General features: G+C 52.2%; 1 protein-coding gene across 47 annotated transcripts in view; it reads left to right on the top strand.

Moving 5' to 3' along the window:
- The first annotated feature begins 4,973 nt into the window (after positions 1-4,973).
- The window catches only part of CAMK2G (calcium/calmodulin dependent protein kinase II gamma), a 55,355-nt gene continuing 42,141 nt past the window's right edge, over positions 4,974-18,187 (top strand). For 29 of the 47 annotated variants that reach the window (XR_011253024.1, XR_011253025.1, XR_011253021.1 and 26 more), the window contains exons 1-3: positions 5,014-5,235; positions 6,585-6,679; positions 17,693-17,752. Coding sequence is in view for 39 of the 47 variants with exons in the window: in XM_069572145.1 (XP_069428246.1) it covers positions 5,171-5,235; positions 6,585-6,679; positions 17,693-17,752 (220 nt within the window). In the remaining 8 variants the exon portion in view is untranslated. Of the gene's footprint in view, positions 5,236-6,584; positions 6,680-11,863; positions 11,962-17,692; positions 17,753-18,187 lie in introns of those variants that run through there. The other 18 variants (XM_069572146.1, XM_069572151.1, XM_070289500.1 and 15 more) reach the window with 8 other exon arrangements.

The raw sequence follows: 18,187 nt of genomic DNA, 5'->3' as shown, positions 1-18,187 counted from the left end.
TTAGTCTGTGGATCTTAACCCTTTTTTTCAGCTCTCAGTCATAGGGGGGATGGGAAAACACTCTCATCAAGGTCAGTGGCTTTGCTGGGAGTAGTTCTCATTGAGGATGGGTCATATCAACTTTTCTGTTCATGGATGTGATTTGAAGTGTCTTCCAGGGGAGAGGGGCATCCCACATCCCCTCCTAGCTTGGGAATTACTTACTTAAATGTTTTTATTTGTCTTTCTCATTGTTACCTATGCTCATGATCACATCTCACTAGTTTCAAAAGCCTCAAAATAATAAAATTTGTCAGAGTCCTTGGAGAAAGGCCATGACCTCATCACTCCTAATTCTCCAAAGTTAATTGTAGAATCTTAGAGTTGGAGGGGACCTCAGAAGGTCCAGTGGGTTTCAAACTTCTTTCAGGGACTCCTTTTAGCCAGGGACTCTTTTCTTAACAAAATCTTACATAGAACCCCAGTATATTGAGCAGCTGCTGAGGCATGACCATGTAACTCATAGGGTTCTGTGGATTTAAAAACCCCTTATAGTACAAGAGTGAATTCTCTTCAAATTTATTTCATAACAACCCCTAACAAGCAGATAATTATTCTTTGTTTTCAAGAGTGTCATCCCTCTTGCTTTGGTCTCCTACATTGGCAGGCAGGTTCTCTACCACTAGCACCACCTAGGAAGCCCTCTCTTGCTTTTAAATACTTCGTTTTCATGCCCATCAACAGAAGATTGGTTTAAGAAGATGCGGTATATATAGACAATGCAATATTACTCAACCTTAAAAAAAAGAATGAAACATTGCCATTTGCAGCAACATGGATGGACCTACAGATCATCATACTAAGCGAAGTCAAAGACAAGTATCCTGTGATATTTATCTAAAAAATAACCTAAAAAATAACACAAATGAATTTATTGACAAAACAGAAACAGACTCACAGAGAAAACACATAGAAAACAAATCTATGTTTCCCAAACGAGAAAGGAAGAGCAGAAGGGATACATTGGGAGTATGGGATTAACAGATACAAACTACTATACATAAAATAGATAAGCAACTAGGATTTACTGCATAGACAGGGAACAATATTTGGTATCTTCAGCAATACGTGAACCGTGAACTTCCAGATGGTTTTGGAAAAGGCAGAGGAATGGAAAAAGCAAGAGAGTTCCAGAAAAACATCTATTTCTGCTTTATTGACTATGCCAAAGCCTTTGACTGTGTGGATCACAGTAAACTGTGGAAAATTCTGAAGGAGATGGGAATATCAGACCACCTGACCTGCTTCTTGAGAAACCTATATGCAGGTCAGGAAGCAACAGTTAGAACTGGACATGGAACAAGACTGGTTCCAAATAGGAAAAGGAGTATGTCAAGGCTGTATATTGTCACCCTGGCTACTTAACTTCTATGCAGAGTACATCATGAGAAACGTTGGGCTGGAAGACACACAAGCTGGAATCAAGATTGCCGGGAGAAATATTAATAACTTCAGATGTGCAGATGGCTCCAAAATCATTGCAGATGGTGACTGCAGCCATGAAATTAAAAGACGCTTACTCCTTGGAAGGAAAGTTATGACCAACATAGACAGCATATTCAAAAGCAGAGACATTACTTTGCCAACAAAGGTCCATCTAGTCAAGGCTATGGTTTTTCCAGTGGTCATGTATGGATGTGAGAGTTGGACTGTGAAGAAAGCTGAGCACTGAAGAGGTGATGCTTTTGAACTGTGGTGTTGGAGAAGACTCTTGAGAGTCCCATGGACTGCAAGGAGATCCAACCAGTCCATTCTGAAGGAGATCAGCCCTGGGATTTCTTTGGAAGGAATGATGCTAAAGCTGAAACTCCAATACTTTGGCCATCTCATGCAAAGAGTTGACTCACTGGAAAAGACTCTGATGCTGGGAGGGATTGGGGGCAGGAGGAGAAGGGGACAACAGAGGATGAGATGGCTGGATGGTATCACTGACTCAATGAACATGAGTTTGAGTGAACTCTGGGAGTTGGTGATGGACAGGGAGGCCTGGCGTGCTGCAGTTCATGGGGTCGCAGAGTCAGACAGGACTGAGTGACTGAACTGAATTGAACTGAATAATCTATAATGGAAAATAACCAGAAAAAAATATAAAACTGAATCACTTTGCTGTTTACTTGACACTCATATATCACTGTAAATCAACCATACTTCAGTAAAAAGAAACCATCACTTTGAACTGCTCCATTTTCCTCAGCTCAAGAGTAAGTACCTTTATGGGGCAATGGTAAAGAATCCACCTGCCAAGGCAGGAGACACAAGAGATGTTCAATCCCTGGGTCAGGAAGATCCCCTGGAGTACGGAATGGCAACTGACTCCAGTATTCTTGCCTGGAAAATTCCATGGACAGAGGACTGGGAGGCTACAATCCATGGGGTCACAAAGAATCAGACATGACTGAACATATATGTATAAACCTACTCTAAACTTGCATTCCAAAACTAGGATGGGAAGTGCCTTTCAGTCAGGGGGCAGTCCTTGGTGTAATTTTCAGAGCCTTCAAAAGAAAGATCACCAGAATGACAGAGGGTTCACTTAGTGGGGCCCCCTGTGCTGTGGGGGACTGAGGGCTGGACCTGCCGGGGGTGGGGGCGGGGGGTGGCGGGGATCAAGTGCAATGGAACATCACAAGTCTTGGACCCCATGGGGTTGCCGTAGATACTGTTGAAGAGGGAGCTGGCAAGCTTGTTATTATTTATATGTATTTGCCCTCTAACTGCCCTGCGGTGGCTGGAAGTTGTGTGGATGCGACAGCAATGGGGATCAAGGAAGGTGTGTGCCAGGGTGTGTTTGTGTGTGCACATGAAGGCATTTGTGGTCTCCAAATCACCTCTGAAGCCACGTCAGAGAGGCTGTTGAGAGCAGTGCGGGTAGGAGAAGCGAAGTAGTAGAGCCCTCCCTTACCCTTTGTCAAGAACAGGTCAGGTTTGTGATCCTGTTTTTCTGTTTTCCCCTGGGATACCCTAGGGGCCTCCTTAGAAGCCTTGATCTGTGCTTGCTCTGTGAGAAGTGAGATGTCCCTCCATCTTCTCACTCTGCCTTACAGTAATGAATAAAAGTTTCAGCATCTGGAGGTCAGGAACCAAGTTGCCTTGAGGGCTCAGGCAGGACACATTGATGATTAACCAGCATGCAGGCCTTGTTACTGGAGTGTAGGCTAGCCTGCACTTCTGCCTTTAAGGTGGATGATTTACACATCCCTGTGTGTACAATCTCACTGCCCTGCCCCACACTGGCACTTGGAACCAGGTTCTTACCCCTGTGCTTCAAGATAGGAAGTGGCCTTACTCCCCAGCGCCTTACTTCCTGTTGCCCTGGGGAGGGGTGGGGCATGATATTCAGTCACCTCACCCCTTTCCTTCAGCCCTCTGCCCTTCTCCCAGGCAATTTGTTAATTCTTTTCCTATCCTATTCCCTTAATCACCCCTACTGGGCAGTCTGGTTCTCAAACCAGCTCCCAGGACTGTTGGGTAAGGAGAGGAGAGGAGCCCTCCCGGAGAGCTTTGCTCCACCCACCCCCTGGGGGAGGAGGCCTGGGAGGCTGGGACACCTCTCAGCCTCTCAGCTGCCTTCTTCAGGCAGGCGAGTTAGCCTGCTGACAATGGAAGCCCGACTCCCAGTGGGCATCCTGCTGTAATCAAGACTGAACGGCAGCAGTTGGCTGAGCTCCGCCCTGCCCAGTGGGGGCTGGCCTCTAGACTTGGGGGGTACAGCTGCCCAGGCAGGTCAGGAACCTGCCCAGCCTGTTTCTCTTCCTCCAAAACAGTTATGTGTCTTGTTCCTACCATCCTCTGACAGTGGAGACAGAGAAAGAGCTGGTAACTCCCTCTGCCAGCATCCCAAGGAATCCCTTCATCCCACAAATATTTACTAAGGGTCTGAGGCTGAGTAGAGAGGTGAACAAAGGCAGCCCTGCCCTATCACAATTTACTGGGAAGCCAAATATTAAATAGCGAGCACAGTTCTACTTAGGTACCAGGTACTATTCTGAATGCTTTATGTGCTTTAGTTCATTAATACTCAAAACTCTGTGAGGTAGTTAGTTACTATTCTTCCCCGTTTTCAGATAAGGTAACTGAAGCACAGATAGACTAATTGACTTGCCCAGTGTCACATAGCTGGTCAGTGAGTTGTCCAGAAACCCAAGTCAAGCAGTCTAACCCGAGTTCACACTTAAGACAGTCATGCTCTTGTGTGCTGCCTCTCATACCGGTAAACACATCATTATACAATGTGATGAGCCATAAATAAAAACAAAGGGTGCCTGAAGGAAAATGGGGTTATTTTCTTCTTGCTTCCACTTGCTCTTCTAGCCCACACTGCACTAAGCCTTTTCTAAGTGGTTCCCACTTCATCCCTTTCTTTGCTGGCCAGAGAGAGAACATTCTCTCATCTCTAAGGCTGGAGTGCAGGAAGGAAGGCAGAGTTCCACCTGCATCCTTCGCCCTGGCCTGGTCTCCCTGAACAAACCGTGCCTGAAGGATTTTATCTAATAATGGCCCTGACGCTTACACAAGTCTAGACTGTCAGCTTCCCGAGGGAAGGCTGCTGAGAGCTGGCTCTGCACAGATTGGGGGCGTCTCCCAAGTGTTCAGTGTGACACGGGCGTTTTTGACCTTGGCCCTCTCTCGTCGTGTGAGCCGGACTCGGGGCTTAGGACACAAGTGTAGAGCTCCGCCAGAGAACTCGGTGGTCCAGACCCCTACCCGTTCCCAACACATGCATACTTGCACTCACATCCTGAGCACTTGTAGGGTCTGCCCTGGGACAAGCCCACAGGTCAGGAACCTTCTAGCCCCCTCCAGGTGGCCGGGTCTGAGACCCCACCCGCACCCCAGCTTTCGCTCCCGGGTGCCTCCGCCCAGCCCCAGCGGCTCCCCGGGCGGGGCGGGGCCGGTGGCGGAAGGCCCCTCCCCCGGGGCGGTCCTGGGGCCGGGCGGGGGGCCGGCGGGGCTGGGGGCGGGGCGGGCGGGCGGCGCGGGGGTGTCCCTCCCTCCCTCGCTCTCCCCGGTAAAGTCTCGCGGTGCTGCCGGGCTCAGCCCCGTCTCCTCCTCTTGCTCCCTCGGCCGGGCGGCGGTGACTGTGCACCGACGTCGGCGCGGGCTGCACCGCCGCGTCCGCCCGCCCGCCAGCATGGCCACCACCGCCACCTGCACCCGCTTCACCGACGACTATCAGCTCTTCGAGGAGCTCGGCAAGTACGGCTCGTCCGCCGCCAGCCGGGGCCCCCCACACCCTGCCCCTGCCGCCCGGGCGCTATGCGGCTCCTCGCCCCGCCCCCCGGCCCTGCACCGGCCGCTGCAGCGCCCCCTCGGCCCACCCCACCCCCAGCCTTTCCCGCCAGCCGCCTCCCGGGGCCCCCCTCGCCCCTAGCTCCCTGCCCCGCAGCCCCCTCCGCGCCCTGCAGCAGCTGCCCGGGCTGCTGCACCCCGCGCTGCCGCGGGGACTGCAGCCCCCGGAGCGCTCCTGGGCGCCCTCCAGCCCCGCCCCTTCCGCACCCTTCTGGCGCCCCCCCTAATCCCAACGCCGCCTGTTTGCTGCCCCCTCCCCACTCTGTTCAAGAGCTCACTCAGCACCCGGTCCCACGTCCCACGCGCCTGAGACTCAGGACCCTCCCCGGCCCTGCAGCTCCAACCCTGCTGCGGTGCCCGGGTGTGGGGGATGCTTGGTACCCGGCCCCGCCCCCGGCTAGTGCCGCTTCCAGGATCCCAGCCCCGCTGCTGGGCAGTGCTGCAGCACCCCCGTCCCCTCCCCCCATCCCTGCAGTGGTCCCGGGAGCCGCGCGCCGCAGCCGCAGCATCCCCCTCCCCTCCGCACTGAGCCGGCCGCTGCACCAGCCCTGGCCCCCCACCCCCACCCGCGGCGCCGAGCCTGGCCACTGCAGCCCCCGCCCAGCCCGCCCCCCTGGATGTTTCCAGAGCTGGAGAGTGCGAGCTCCCATTGAGGGCTGGGGGGCGTGTAGAGGGAAGTGTCATGGGGAAGGGGAGTTGTTGATGTCTGAGACCCACAACTGGGTCCTCTCTTTCCCTGCTATCAGTTGAGCTAGGACGCAGTGGGATGAAGCCGGCTGGGGGGATTTGAGTCTCACTTTCCTCCCCGTGGTTGAGGGAGACATGTATTAGAAAGACATACCCTCTTTCTAATGTTTCCTTCCCCTACCCCAACTATTCCTGCTGAGAAAAGGGCAGGGTCTTCCTTTCTCCGGTCTCCTTGGCTGGGACTGCAGGGCCGTCCGTGAGATGCAGCAGGTGTGTGTTTTAAGCATCTCCCACCAGCTCTTGACGCACAGCCTGAGGTTAGGGCTGTTGCTTTACCCAGAACAGATGTGGGTGGGCGTGGGAGTAGCGTGGTCCTCCACCCACATCTGTTGAGCGGCCTGCAGAGGCCACATCCTTCTGCCCCAGGTTGGATGGTAATAGTCACCACACTGGTGTGTGATTTTGACTAAAGGTCTGGTGATGGGAGCATCACTGTCCTCAGACCTGAAGTGTGTTTGTGTCACTCTGCTCTGCTCCGTGTCCCAGTTCTTTCCCCCTTCTCCCTCCAGGGGTGCTTTCTCTGTGGTCCGCAGGTGTGTGAAGAAAACGTCCACGCAAGAGTATGCAGCAAAAATCATCAATACCAAGAAGTTATCTGCTCGGGGTGAGTATTCCCCGTCTCAGTCTCTCCATGGGGGTGCCTCCAAGGGCTAGTGTTCTTCTGAAGAAGAACCAGCAGTTGGGGGTTGTGGCTTTAGCTCTTGGAGAAGAGTTGGAATTTCAGGGTGGGTGACCTTTGAAGCTAGGCAGAGAATTATACAGGGAACAGATAGAAAAGAATGAAGATGTAAGAGTTGTTGATTGCTGCTAGGAGGAGTGGTCCCTGAAGGCTCAAGGGAGCTTGGTTTTTATGGAGGGGGAGGATATCGGGAGTGGTGGGTGGCTAGCTCTTCGTTTGGGGCGTTTGGAATCTCTGTGTTTGGGGCAGTGGTAGCCACTCCAGGCTTGACTAGTCCCTGCGCCCCAGTGGTGACTTAAGATGGAAATGCAGTAAGTGAACAGCTCTGACAAACCCAGCCTCCCCCTACCCACCAGGCGGCAGAACAGACTCCCAAGGGAAGGGAATCTGTAAACATCAAGGGAGGCTGCTACTGGCGAGGGCTTCTCGGGAACAAATCCTGCCAGATGAACTTGATTGCTTTTTTGATCAAATTACAAAGTTGGTGGTGCAGCAGCAGATGCAGTCTGTCCTGGGTGGAGGGTGATGCCTCATGGTCTGGAAATCTCAATGGCCTGGTCTGAATACGAGCAGCTGGGCCTCAGGATCTGAAGATTGTGAAGGCCCAGGCCTGAGAGCCTAACTTGTGAGATGCTCCCAAGTGCCTGGGGCTGGGGAGGGTCAGGCCCTGTGCCTCACACCTTGAACCTTGTCTCCCTGCAGCTTGTGCTGGGTGCTTGCCAAAGTCAACTCATCTGATAGGTATAGACCCAGCAATGTGAAGTCCTCTTCATAGCTACGGCGAGTAGGGAGGTATGTGGATGGGTCAGGTCACTGAGAGCTGCAAAGTGTAGCCCTGGGACAAAGGTTATAAGACTCAGAAAAGAGTTAAGACCGGGCAGTAGAATGCCCTGGAGAAGATGTGGGCCATGACTAGTAATGACCTGGGCGTCTCTGGAATGAGAGATGTAATACATGTTTCTAAGCATTGGAGGAGCTATAAACTGACAGTGGGCTTCTTGTCAGTTATTCTGGGACCTGTTTAGCAGGTCTGTGTCTGCCTCCTGGCTGGGAGCACCGCTCTCCATCCCCACAAGCAGGGGTTGACTCGCTGTCTTCCTCCCAGCCCCTGCCTCTTGCTGTTTCTCTACACTGGCTATTAAGTTGACTTATTTGTTTGTTTTCTTTCTCTCTGGGTACCTTGAGTCGGAGGCGATGGTTGCCATAGAGATATGTGGGCAGTCAGATGCCCTCCTCCTTTGAGGAGGGGGGACGGTGCAGTGGGCTGGGCTCTTTGGCAGACATCCTCTGGCCAGGGATGCAGGGTGCAGGCAGGGATGGCGGTTTGAGAATGGATACCTCCTGGTGCCCACACAGCATAGCCCGTGTGCATCAGTAACGGGGCTGGTGTCTGATGTCTCCAGTTAATGATGCAATGCTTTGCTTTCCCGGTCTCACCGCTGTCCTCTGACCCAGGCGTGAGGGTGGGAGAGACAGCTGCGAGCTGAACTCTAGGGTGAGGAGAGCTGGTGTGGTGACTTTGTGGAGTTGCCTGCCTTAGGCTGTCTTCTTCTGTTCCTTCCCTACCCACCTGAACTTCCCTAACCTGTGCGGTCATGTCCCTTTCCAGGCTTCACCTTCTTTCAACCTTGTCCCATCTTTGCCAGCTGATATCTTTTTTCCCTGCCCAAACTGGATGAGGTTTTTTTTCCCTTTGATTTTTTTTTCTTCAAGAAGATTCTTGTGTAAGATCATATGCTTCAGGCAGCAACTCCCCCTCTCGAGATGGTTATGCCAAAACTGGGGCTCTGCTGTGTGGCCTGTGTGCCAGGTTGACTTTGGCCTGGTCCTGGCTGGTAGGTACAGATGCCAACAAGAGAGGTCAGGGATATGTAAGTGCCAATACTGTTTGGAGATTGAGAGTGGGAGGCTGTTGTCTTGGAGATGGAGGGAGTCGTCCGGGGGTTGCACTGTAGGTGTGGGTGTAGGGGATTGAGCTCCCGGGGAGGGTTGGGCCAGGGTGCCCACTAGGCTAGTGCCCGTGGGGTTAGTGAGTGAAGGCCGTGGCTTTCCTGCAGCCTCTCAGTTTACGCTGTATATTTTATAAAGGTGCAGAGGCTGGGGCTGGGTTTCACTCATCGCTGTCTGTCTGTCTAGGGCTCCACAGGTGTTGGATTTCTGTATCTGGGAATGTGGTGGGCCCACCAGGGTCATCCATGAAAGTCTGAAGGGCGTTTGCTGAGTCTCCCTGCCTGTTCCTGTCTTGTTTGTGATTCTCTGTGCTGCAGAGTGAAAGAGAGACTGTCAGGCTGATTCTGCTTGCCCTCCGTGGTGAGGTGGCCCGGGAGGCACGGGGAGAGATCACCTGGTCTTCTGGGGGGTCAGCTCTGGATAAGAATCCTTTTGCTCTGTTGTTTCTTGTCATGGTGGCCTCAGGGGCCCATGATGGTGGCTGTGCGACAACGTAGAGAGCTCAGGCAGCTGAGTGTTGAGCACTGTCTTCGTCTGCGGGTCTGTCTGTGTAAAGTCACTGAAAGTCACATAATGTCACTCCATTTGCTTTGGAACGGCAATAGGTGTGGAGTTGGGGCTCTTGAGCCTGTGATTCCAGGCTTAGCTCTCAGCTAGGCTGAAGGAGGCATTTAAAATAGGCTTGGATGCAGAGCTAGTGGGCCAGGTGATGGCAATGATAAGTCGTTATTTTAAGATTTAAGAGCACCCCCTCCCCCAGGAGCCTGAGCCCTTATGTCTTCTTTTATTTTTAAATCTTCAGATTCCCTTCTTATCTTTATTCATATGCATATAGATTTTCACCTCGTGGAACATAACATTTCATATCCCACTCTCTTGCTTATATCCAAACCATTTCCCATATTGCTACAGTTGAAGGGCAAATGGTCCTTTCTTTTTTCTACGTAGTTTAGGATTTATCCGTGGAGCAGTTTACATCATAAGAAATTTCTCTGTTTGGACCATTTATCTGAATTCCAGTTGCTTTCACTGGGAAGGGATGCTTAGCCTTACTAAAAGGTGCTATGGGAAACAATATTATGAAATCTGTTAATAACACTTGCCTTGTTTGTTTATTTATTTAATCTGTATACCCCATGTGAAGAAATTTCTGTTGAAGTTAAATGTAAGCAAAAGCCTTCCCCTTCCCCAGGACCTGGGAGGTAAGGATAGGAATCATATCTGTTTCTTTACGTATATGATTGATACATATTGATACAGGGGCCTGACACATATTGATAGAACAAAGTGCCTGGTACATACTACAGGTTGAATGAATGGACTGTGTAACCAGCCAGGTTGCCTTTTGGCTTTGGCTCTCAGGAAACTCATAGCCAGGTTGCTGGAACCCTTGTACCCTGGCACTGGCTTGGGTTCTCTCTGATCCATGGACCAGGCTGTAGTCCTGATACAACTGTAGGAGAGAACAGATGAAGTTAAAGACTTGTGCTTGGGGAGTAAGACAGGTGGGAGATATAGGATATTGCAGCTTATCATCTTCCTTCCCTGTCATAAATGGCCTTTTAGGGCAATGTCAGGACTTCCTCTAAGCAGCAGTTTTCAATTTTAGTGTGCAAGAGGATCACCTTGAAGACTGGTTAAGAATGCAGATTCCTGGGCTCTAGCCAGAGATTCTGCTTTGGGAAGTCTGGGGTGGAGCCTCAGAATCTACACTTTTAACAAGTGCCTTAGTGAGTTTCATGCAGGTGGGCCCTGAGCCACACGTTTAAGAAATGCCGTCTAAAAAGCGACAGCCGTGACAGTTGCTCTTGCCATGCTCTTTGATATTTACCAGAAACACCTTGGCCCAGCCTTCTCCAGGTGGTGTCTCTGCCGTTCTGTGACCATCTGTGCACATGGGCTGTTCTGTGATTAGGGGCCTCTTCTGAGCCCCCAGATTGGGGTGTCAGTTCACATCCAAGGCTGTGGCAAGCTGAGTGGCTGTAATTGTGGCATGTTGGCCACCAGAAGGGCAAAGGCTGTGCCTTTCTTGGTCCAGCTGGCCCTGGGGACTGAACTTTCTTGGTCCAGCTGGCCCTGGGGACTGAAATAGGATCCCCCCCCCCGGGTGGTGCCAGCTGAAAGTCTCCGCCCCCTTAGTGTTGGCCTGAGTAGCCCCCATGACATTTGTGTCCCCTGTGGTATCTCCAAGTGAGACTTTCCTGTTAAGGATGAAGAGAGGGGAGGGTGACGCAGCAGTGAAGGGGGGCAGGAGTAAGAGAGATCTATACGGCACTGGAGCACCGGGACTCTGGGACTTGAAGCATTTGAGGAGGTTAGATCCGAAACGGTGCTTTTCCTCCTGAGGATAAAACAGACCAATTTCTGTGGACAGAGAAGTGAGCATCCTGTGCAGAGGTGACTGAGCTCCTCTGACTCTCCCCGCTGGATGAGGAAACAGCTTGGAGGCCCCTTCTTTGTGCTAAGGGTTGGTTTCATCATCCAGCCATGCTGTGAGCTGTGTCATTTAGCTCCTTCAACAGTGGCCTGCCGTCCTGCCCACCCGCCCCTTCCCAGAGTGATTTTGGGTGCTAGCATCATAGGGTGGTGATGCAGGTTGGAAGGGGCCCCATCCTGTAGGAGAAGCCCGTGCTTGCTTCCTGCTGCTTGCTCTGGGCCCTGGTCAGGAGCTGTGCTCCAAGCTTTGAGGCTGTGCTGAAACCCTAGAGGTGAGTGGCTGACCCCATTCTCTGCGGAGGCTGGAGGCAGAGAAGGGGTGGAGTGGGTGTGACCAGCTCCTGCCCCATCTCTGAGCGTGCTGCTCTCTGGACAGCCTTGGCAGGCTGACAAGGGCCTGATCCCATGGGTGCCAAAAGGGTGGTGACAGGAAGAGATGGGCACTTTGCACCTTTCGAGTGCCTCTCGGCAGAAGCCCTTTGTCTTCTGTCCATGGGCCAGACAGATCTCCCTTACAGCCAGTGGGGAAACCAGAACGCAAAAGACCGGTTTGTTCGTTGTGAGCTGTAGGCATGCCAGTGATATTGCCAGTGCTCAGATCCCAGCATCTTTAAGCAGTGTGGTCATCATTTAGCCTTTGGCTCTTCCCTTTAAAATACAGATTCTAGATATTTTGTTTCTGTGCTAAATCCTGATAGATCACCTCCACGCCTCTCCATCTAGACCCAGAGCTCTGAGCCCAGTGGAGCAGATCCCTCCCTTCCACTGACGAAGTCTCGCTCTCATCTGAACATACCTCTGCGGGTAGAGACTGCTGTATGGTAGGGATGTTTCCAGCCACTTCCCCCCCAAACACCACCTCTACTTCCTGGGCCCTATCAGCAGCAGCTTCCCATCTGCTCCCCTCTTCTCTCCTCCCTCTCTTTCCCCTCCCCCAGCTTGCTGCTGCCCTGGGAGGAGCTATTTTTAGGGGCTGCTTCCTGGGATGTTTTACTTGGGGCTGGTTACCATGAAGGAAATGTCACCAAAACAGTGGGCAAAGGCTGCAGGCACCCAGAGCCCTGCTGGGGGCATGGAGAGCTCAGTGGCTGACCCTGTTCTGGCCTTGAGAGTGTCCAGAGGCAGAGCCTTGCCTTCTTGGGGCTTGCTAGTGACCCCATGGGGATTTTCTCTGTCCAAGCTGGTTTGGGAAGACTTTCACTATGGGCCTCTTCTTGGAGCCTCTCTCCTTGTCCTCCTTAGTTAAAGCTTCTGTCTTAAGATCCAAAGACCAGAGTAAGGCTCAGGTCCTTGTGTCACCCAGTTAAAACTGCTTGATTTAGGGCTGAAGAGAAGGAAAGGACACCAGTTCAAAGGACAGAGCCTTGGGGGTTCACATGGGGACTTTTCAGGCCCCACTGGGCTGTATTCACAGCCCTCAGCTAGTCCCCAGTTGTATGGATATGAATTAGAAGCTGTGGCCCCTGCTCTTATGTGATACACAGACTTTTGCTCTTAACTGGGGACTTTGCACCTTTAGAGTGAGATTCAGAGAGGAAGGGCTGTGGCATCACAATGTCAGGGTGAGGTCAATGGGATTGTAGCTTGGGATTCCCAAGGCCAGGGGCTGTTTATAAGCAGCTGGGGAATGTGGATTATGACACCAAATCCCTGTGCTGCCCTTGTTTCTTCTCTGAGCGATGCCTCAGAGGGCCAGAAGGGGGAAGCAAGAGGAGACGCCCACACAGAGCATCTGAACTGGGTGGGCTGTGGGAAGCTTTTCCTGGTCCATGTTGGGACCACAGGCACAGACCTTCAAAATAACTCCGAAAAGTTGAGGATGTCATTGAGATCAGAACCTGGGGAGGGTCCCCCTAGCCAGAGCAGGGCTTTGTGTCTTTGCCCACTTACAGTGGGCTGTATGTTTAGATGTCAGCAGGATCTTAGTTGAAGTCCGTGCTAGCATTTGTGGTTTTAGAGACGTCACTGAATCAGCCAGTGTGTCTCTGTAGGGCTGTGGAGAACCTGGCTGGCTTTCCCTGCACTCCATCCTGGTGGGGCAGGAAAGTGAGTTTGGAGCAGGCATCATCCCTCGGGGAGAGGTGTTTCGAGGTCTCCTCACCGTCTGCTTCCTCTGCCCTGCATCTGGTCACGCCTTTGCTGCCCTTCTCGTCAAGGGTTTTCAGCCTTTGTGGTGCCCTGACAGTCTTAAGCTCTTGTGCAGAAGGCAGGGGAGGCAAGGGGTCCTGGTGTCCAGGGCCTGGCCCTCACCTGAGGGTGCTATCAGGAAGGCCTGAAGGGAGATCTTGGTAATGGCCGCTTCTGCTTTCTGCTCCTGTTACCATCTAGCTCTTGAGGTGGAAATCCTTGCAGAGGGCTGTGGTTGGAGCTGGGCTGAAGGCCGGCAGGGGTGGGTCTCTCCATGGCAGTAGCACACAGGCAGGCAGGAAGTGGCCCTGTGCAAAAGCGGGAAGTGGCTGTTGTCAAACAGGAAGGGGGGGCTGGGCCGTGTGAGGGGGTGGGGACGAGCCCAGTCGAAAGGTGGGTGGGAAGAGGGTCAGCCTTGAAGAAGGTCTGGAACAGAGCTCAGCGGTCACTGGAAGGAGGAGTGTCTCAAGGGAGAAGGCCGCCTTCGTGACGGGAGCACTGCTGATGTGTTAGCATCTTGGGATATCAAGCTAGGGCCTGGACCTGCCACTGTGGACCAGGCCAGGTCAGTGGCCTTAGCCGTTCGGGACTTGGGGATGCTGAGTTTCTGACTTCCCTGATAGCTCAGTTGATAAAAAATCTGCCTACAATGTGGGAGACCCGGGTTTGATCCCTGTGTTGGGAAAATCCCCTGGAGGAGGGCATGGCAACCCACTCCAGTATTCTTGCCTGGAGAATCCCTGTGGACAGAGGAGCCTGGTGGGCTGCAGTCCATGGGGTCAGAAAGTCAGACACGACTGAGCAACTAAGCACAGCACAGCATGCTGAGTTTATAGGACAAACCCTGCAGCTGGAAAAGATGTTCTGCAAACCTGACTTGTTCCTGAAACATTGCTGCTGCTTGTACGGAGCCCTGTGCTTTTTCCCAGACACACAGTGGAGAACAGGACAGGAAGTGAGGGGGAAAGGGATGGGAGACAGAGGTTGGGGTGCTGGCCGGCTGAGCGAGGATCCTCCTCAGGAGCAGGGAGAGCGTGGTAGGCAGGAACCACATGGCTCATTGAGCATTGTTTCAGGATGGCAGGGCGCCACAGCCCATAAGGCTGGGGCCGAGGACGACCAGGGCTCCCACAGACAGTGGCTTTAACTGGGCTGTCCTCTCTCGGAGGTTACCCTGCTGGTAGCCTTCCTCTGCAGGCTGCGGACACCAGTGGGCCCCACCCAAATGGAAGGCTGTGATGGAGCCAGGTCGAGGGCTTGGTTAGTGTTCCAAGACCCCGTGAATGCCCAGGCTGATGGAGAGTGGGTCCAGCTCTCTCGTGTCTCTGGTGATGGCCGTGGGCACAAGCCCAGCCTGGGAGACCTCATCTGTCTTACTGCTGGACCCTTGGAAAGGAGGCTGTCCCTGAGTGCCAGGCACTGTGCAGAGCATTTACCCAAATACGTCGTTTAAGCCACAGACATCCCTGCCTTCATTTTAGAAGTGAGGAAACTTTTTCCCAAGCTGTGTACCTGGCTCACTGTCACCTCCGTTCCATCACATGTCACTCCATGCCGAGGCTGTCCTTGACCATGCAGTTTAAGGGTGCACTCTCGCACTGCCCTGCTTTATTTTTCTTTACTGCACTTGCCGTGACATCTAACATGTCATCCAGTTCTTACGGTCTGTCCCCCGACCAAGCTCCACTAGCGTATCAGCTTGCTGAGGGTGGGGACTGTTGTCTGTTCTGTTCACTGCTCTATCCCCAGCATCTGAAACAGCACCTGTCGCATAGTAGGCCTCAGTAAGTATTTTCTGAATGAATAAATGAGACTCAGATGGGTTTGGGACTCGCAGCTCTAGGGCTCCATTTGGGACTGTCAGATTCAAAACCAGTGGGTTAATGGCCAGACTCCATGACTGAGGGTCAGACCAAGGACCACGGCACAGCATGGGGTTCAAAGAAGACTTGTGCAGAATGTGGTACTCAGCTCCGTGGAGTTAGGGTCAAACTGCGTGACTGTCTAGGACCCTCTGGACTCTGGGCAGCTCCTTCGAGGAGCTGGGAGTGTGACTGTGTCTCTTCTCTTCCCACTCTGAGTCACTGATAAAGCCAGAGCTCCCTTATTTTTAGTGCCATTGGTGTTGTGGAACCGTAACCATTAGCCAGTAAGAGACTTAAGGGAGGAGATAAACATTAATCTTCTGGGCCTTCCCCTCAGCTGCCACCTCCGCATCGCAAGATACTGCCCTCCTGCACCTGCCCGGGCAACCCAGCCCGAGAGTTGTGGGTTGGAGGGTGTGAGGTGAGTGGTGAGAGAGAGGGCCAGGAGGTCTTCAGCTTTAGTGTGGCTTGCTTGGTACCACCATCCCACGACCAGGGCTGGGGAGGAAGGTGGGGTCGCCCTGACGTCCCCCAGTCAGGTCTGGAAGAAGCAAGCCCCCTGTCACCAGGCAACGCTAGTGCCGCTTCGCCAACTGCACTGCCTTCTGGAGGTCCCGGCCCCGAGGGGTCACAGGCAGTGTGGGATTAGCTGGGGCTTCCCTGGCTGCATCCTGGTCAGTCCCCATACCGAACTCAAGGATGGGACGGAAGGCCCGACCCAGATCTATGGGCAGCTGGGATAGATTAGCTGGGCAGCAGGAACTAATCTCTGCCTGTCCCTACCTCCTTCTTCCATAGAGCAGAGCCATCCCTAGAGGGAACGTTTAGGATAGAGCTGAGGGTGCTTGGTGAGACAGTAAATATGAGTTCCTTCTCACCTATAATCCGTGCGTTATCTCAGGCAGGCCTGGGTTTGAATTCGCACTTCTCTCCCATTCCTGCTGTAGGACCTTGGGTGAATTATTTAACTTCTCTGGGCCTGTTTTATCATCTGTGAAATGTGGACAGTCAGTGCACCCGCCTGGTAGGATGGTTGTGAGGGTCCTGGGAGGCTTTACAGAGGCTCTTTGCTGTTTAGGTAGAGGTGGGGTGGGCACAAGCCCCTACCAAGGGACGCAGGAATCGCTTGGCAGCTATGGAAGGGACAGTACCTGCCTAGACCTGTAGGAGTGGGGGTGAACTGGACTGCGCCCCTAAAGCCTGGAGTCTTGACTTGATGCTCTCATTTTTCCTGATCTTGTCATCATATCGTAGCAATGGAGAAAGAGGGTTCTAGGCTCAGACCACCTGCCTCTGGGGCCTGTTTGTGTGACCTTGGGCAGGTTACTTGAAACTTTTAAGTCTCAGTTTCCCCCTTTGCAATGTAACTGAGCAAATCAGATCCTCCGTTTCACTGGGTTTCTGTGAGGATGAAATAAGATTGTGCGTCTGCCCAGCGTATAGTAAATACTTAATAAAGAATAGTTTTTACTAGTACTGTCAATGCTATTGATAAACCATTATGAAGCCTCTGATGTGGAAGGAGCTCTAGGAGGCATCACACAGAGAGGTGCCACTCTGAAGGGCTTGTGACCGAAAGATAAGTGATTTAAATGTGTGATGTGAGAACTATAAGAGGTGCGCTGGGAGACAGAGCTTGGTCATGGGGAGATAAATCACAGTCTACTAGGAGAAATAGGGAAGACTTTGTGAAGGAGGTGGTTTTGGTGGAGTTCAGCAAGTAGAGATTGGGGGTAGAGTGGCTGGGGCTTCTAGGCTACCTTGTTTAAAGCAGTAGCAGCCTCTCTTTCTGTGCCTGGAGCTCTGCCTTCCTCTGGAAGGAATCAACTACCACATCTTGCTTAGATTTGTGGACTCTTAGATTCTGGTCGTTTCAAAGCAGCGTGACCTCAGAACATGCATGGCAGTAGGTCAGAGCTCCCAGCAGTAGGCAGCCAAGCGGGTCCTGGGAAGAAGCAGGATTTCTGCAAAATGGGCATCGTAATACTACCAACCTGCAAAAGTTGTTTTGAGACTGAATTAAAAGATGTATCTGCCTGGTGTAGAAGTAAGCACTCAATAAACATTAGCAATTTTTTTTTCAAATTATCATGTCTCCATTGTCAGCATGGTTATGTTTCAGGATTGCCGTGAAGACTGCATTAGGGAATATATGCAAAACTCCTAGCACAATATATGTTCATGTAGTAGGTGTTCAGTAAAACTTAGCCATTATTATTAGTATTTTCAACAAGGAAGAGATTCTGGACACCCTGGCCCAGTGAAATCCCTGCTGTAGTGGAAAGAGCACCAGAGTTTTAGTTTAAGACTTGGATTTAAATCCTGGCTCTGCCGCTCACTAGCGTGGGAAGCTTTCCTAAGACACTGCTTCATGGCAAAAGGTTGTCATTAATACCTGTCTCCAGAATTGCTGTGACCTGCTATGTTAATTCAGCAAATTGTTTTTTTTTTTAAAAAAGGGCCATAGTAGGTGCCTCAGAATTGAAGGCATATGAATAGCCAAGTGGCCACAAATAGAATGGATGTCTGATCGCTTTCGTTTTCTCTCTTCCACTTTTAGATCACCAGAAACTAGAACGTGAGGCCCGGATATGCCGACTTTTGAAACATCCAAACATCGGTAAGTGCCCTTATATAGAGCATGTCTTGGGTATTTTGTAGAAGGTGGCGAGAACAGAGATCCACTGTTTTTGTGTGGGGAACCACTTCTGTCCCTGGGCGTCTGCCTGGTGTCTTTTTTTACCCAGGCAGCATCGCAGCTCGGAATTCTGGGGTGTTCTAGTTTAGAGACCTGAACGTCTCCCTCCCCGTGGTGCCATCTCAGGGCTGGGAGTGAGGTATCAGAATATGTTTCAGGCTCCCTTTCTTCCCCTCTCCTTCCGTCTTTGGGCTGAGGGCCAGGTCTTCGGCGTGTGAGGCTCGGGGCGAGTGGCCTGCCAGCACCCCTCGCCAGGGGCCTTCCGCGGCCATCAGGAAAGGGTCTGCACTTTGTTTCTGGACTTGAAAGAGTTTTGTTCCTTGTTGCGGGACCATGTGCACTCTGGGGGTTTCCATG

Source organism: Ovis canadensis, chromosome 25, assembly GCF_042477335.2.
Source record: "Ovis canadensis isolate MfBH-ARS-UI-01 breed Bighorn chromosome 25, ARS-UI_OviCan_v2, whole genome shotgun sequence".
Classification (NCBI taxonomy): domain Eukaryota; kingdom Metazoa; phylum Chordata; class Mammalia; order Artiodactyla; family Bovidae; genus Ovis; species Ovis canadensis.
This window is presented reverse-complemented; position numbering and strand designations above follow the sequence as displayed.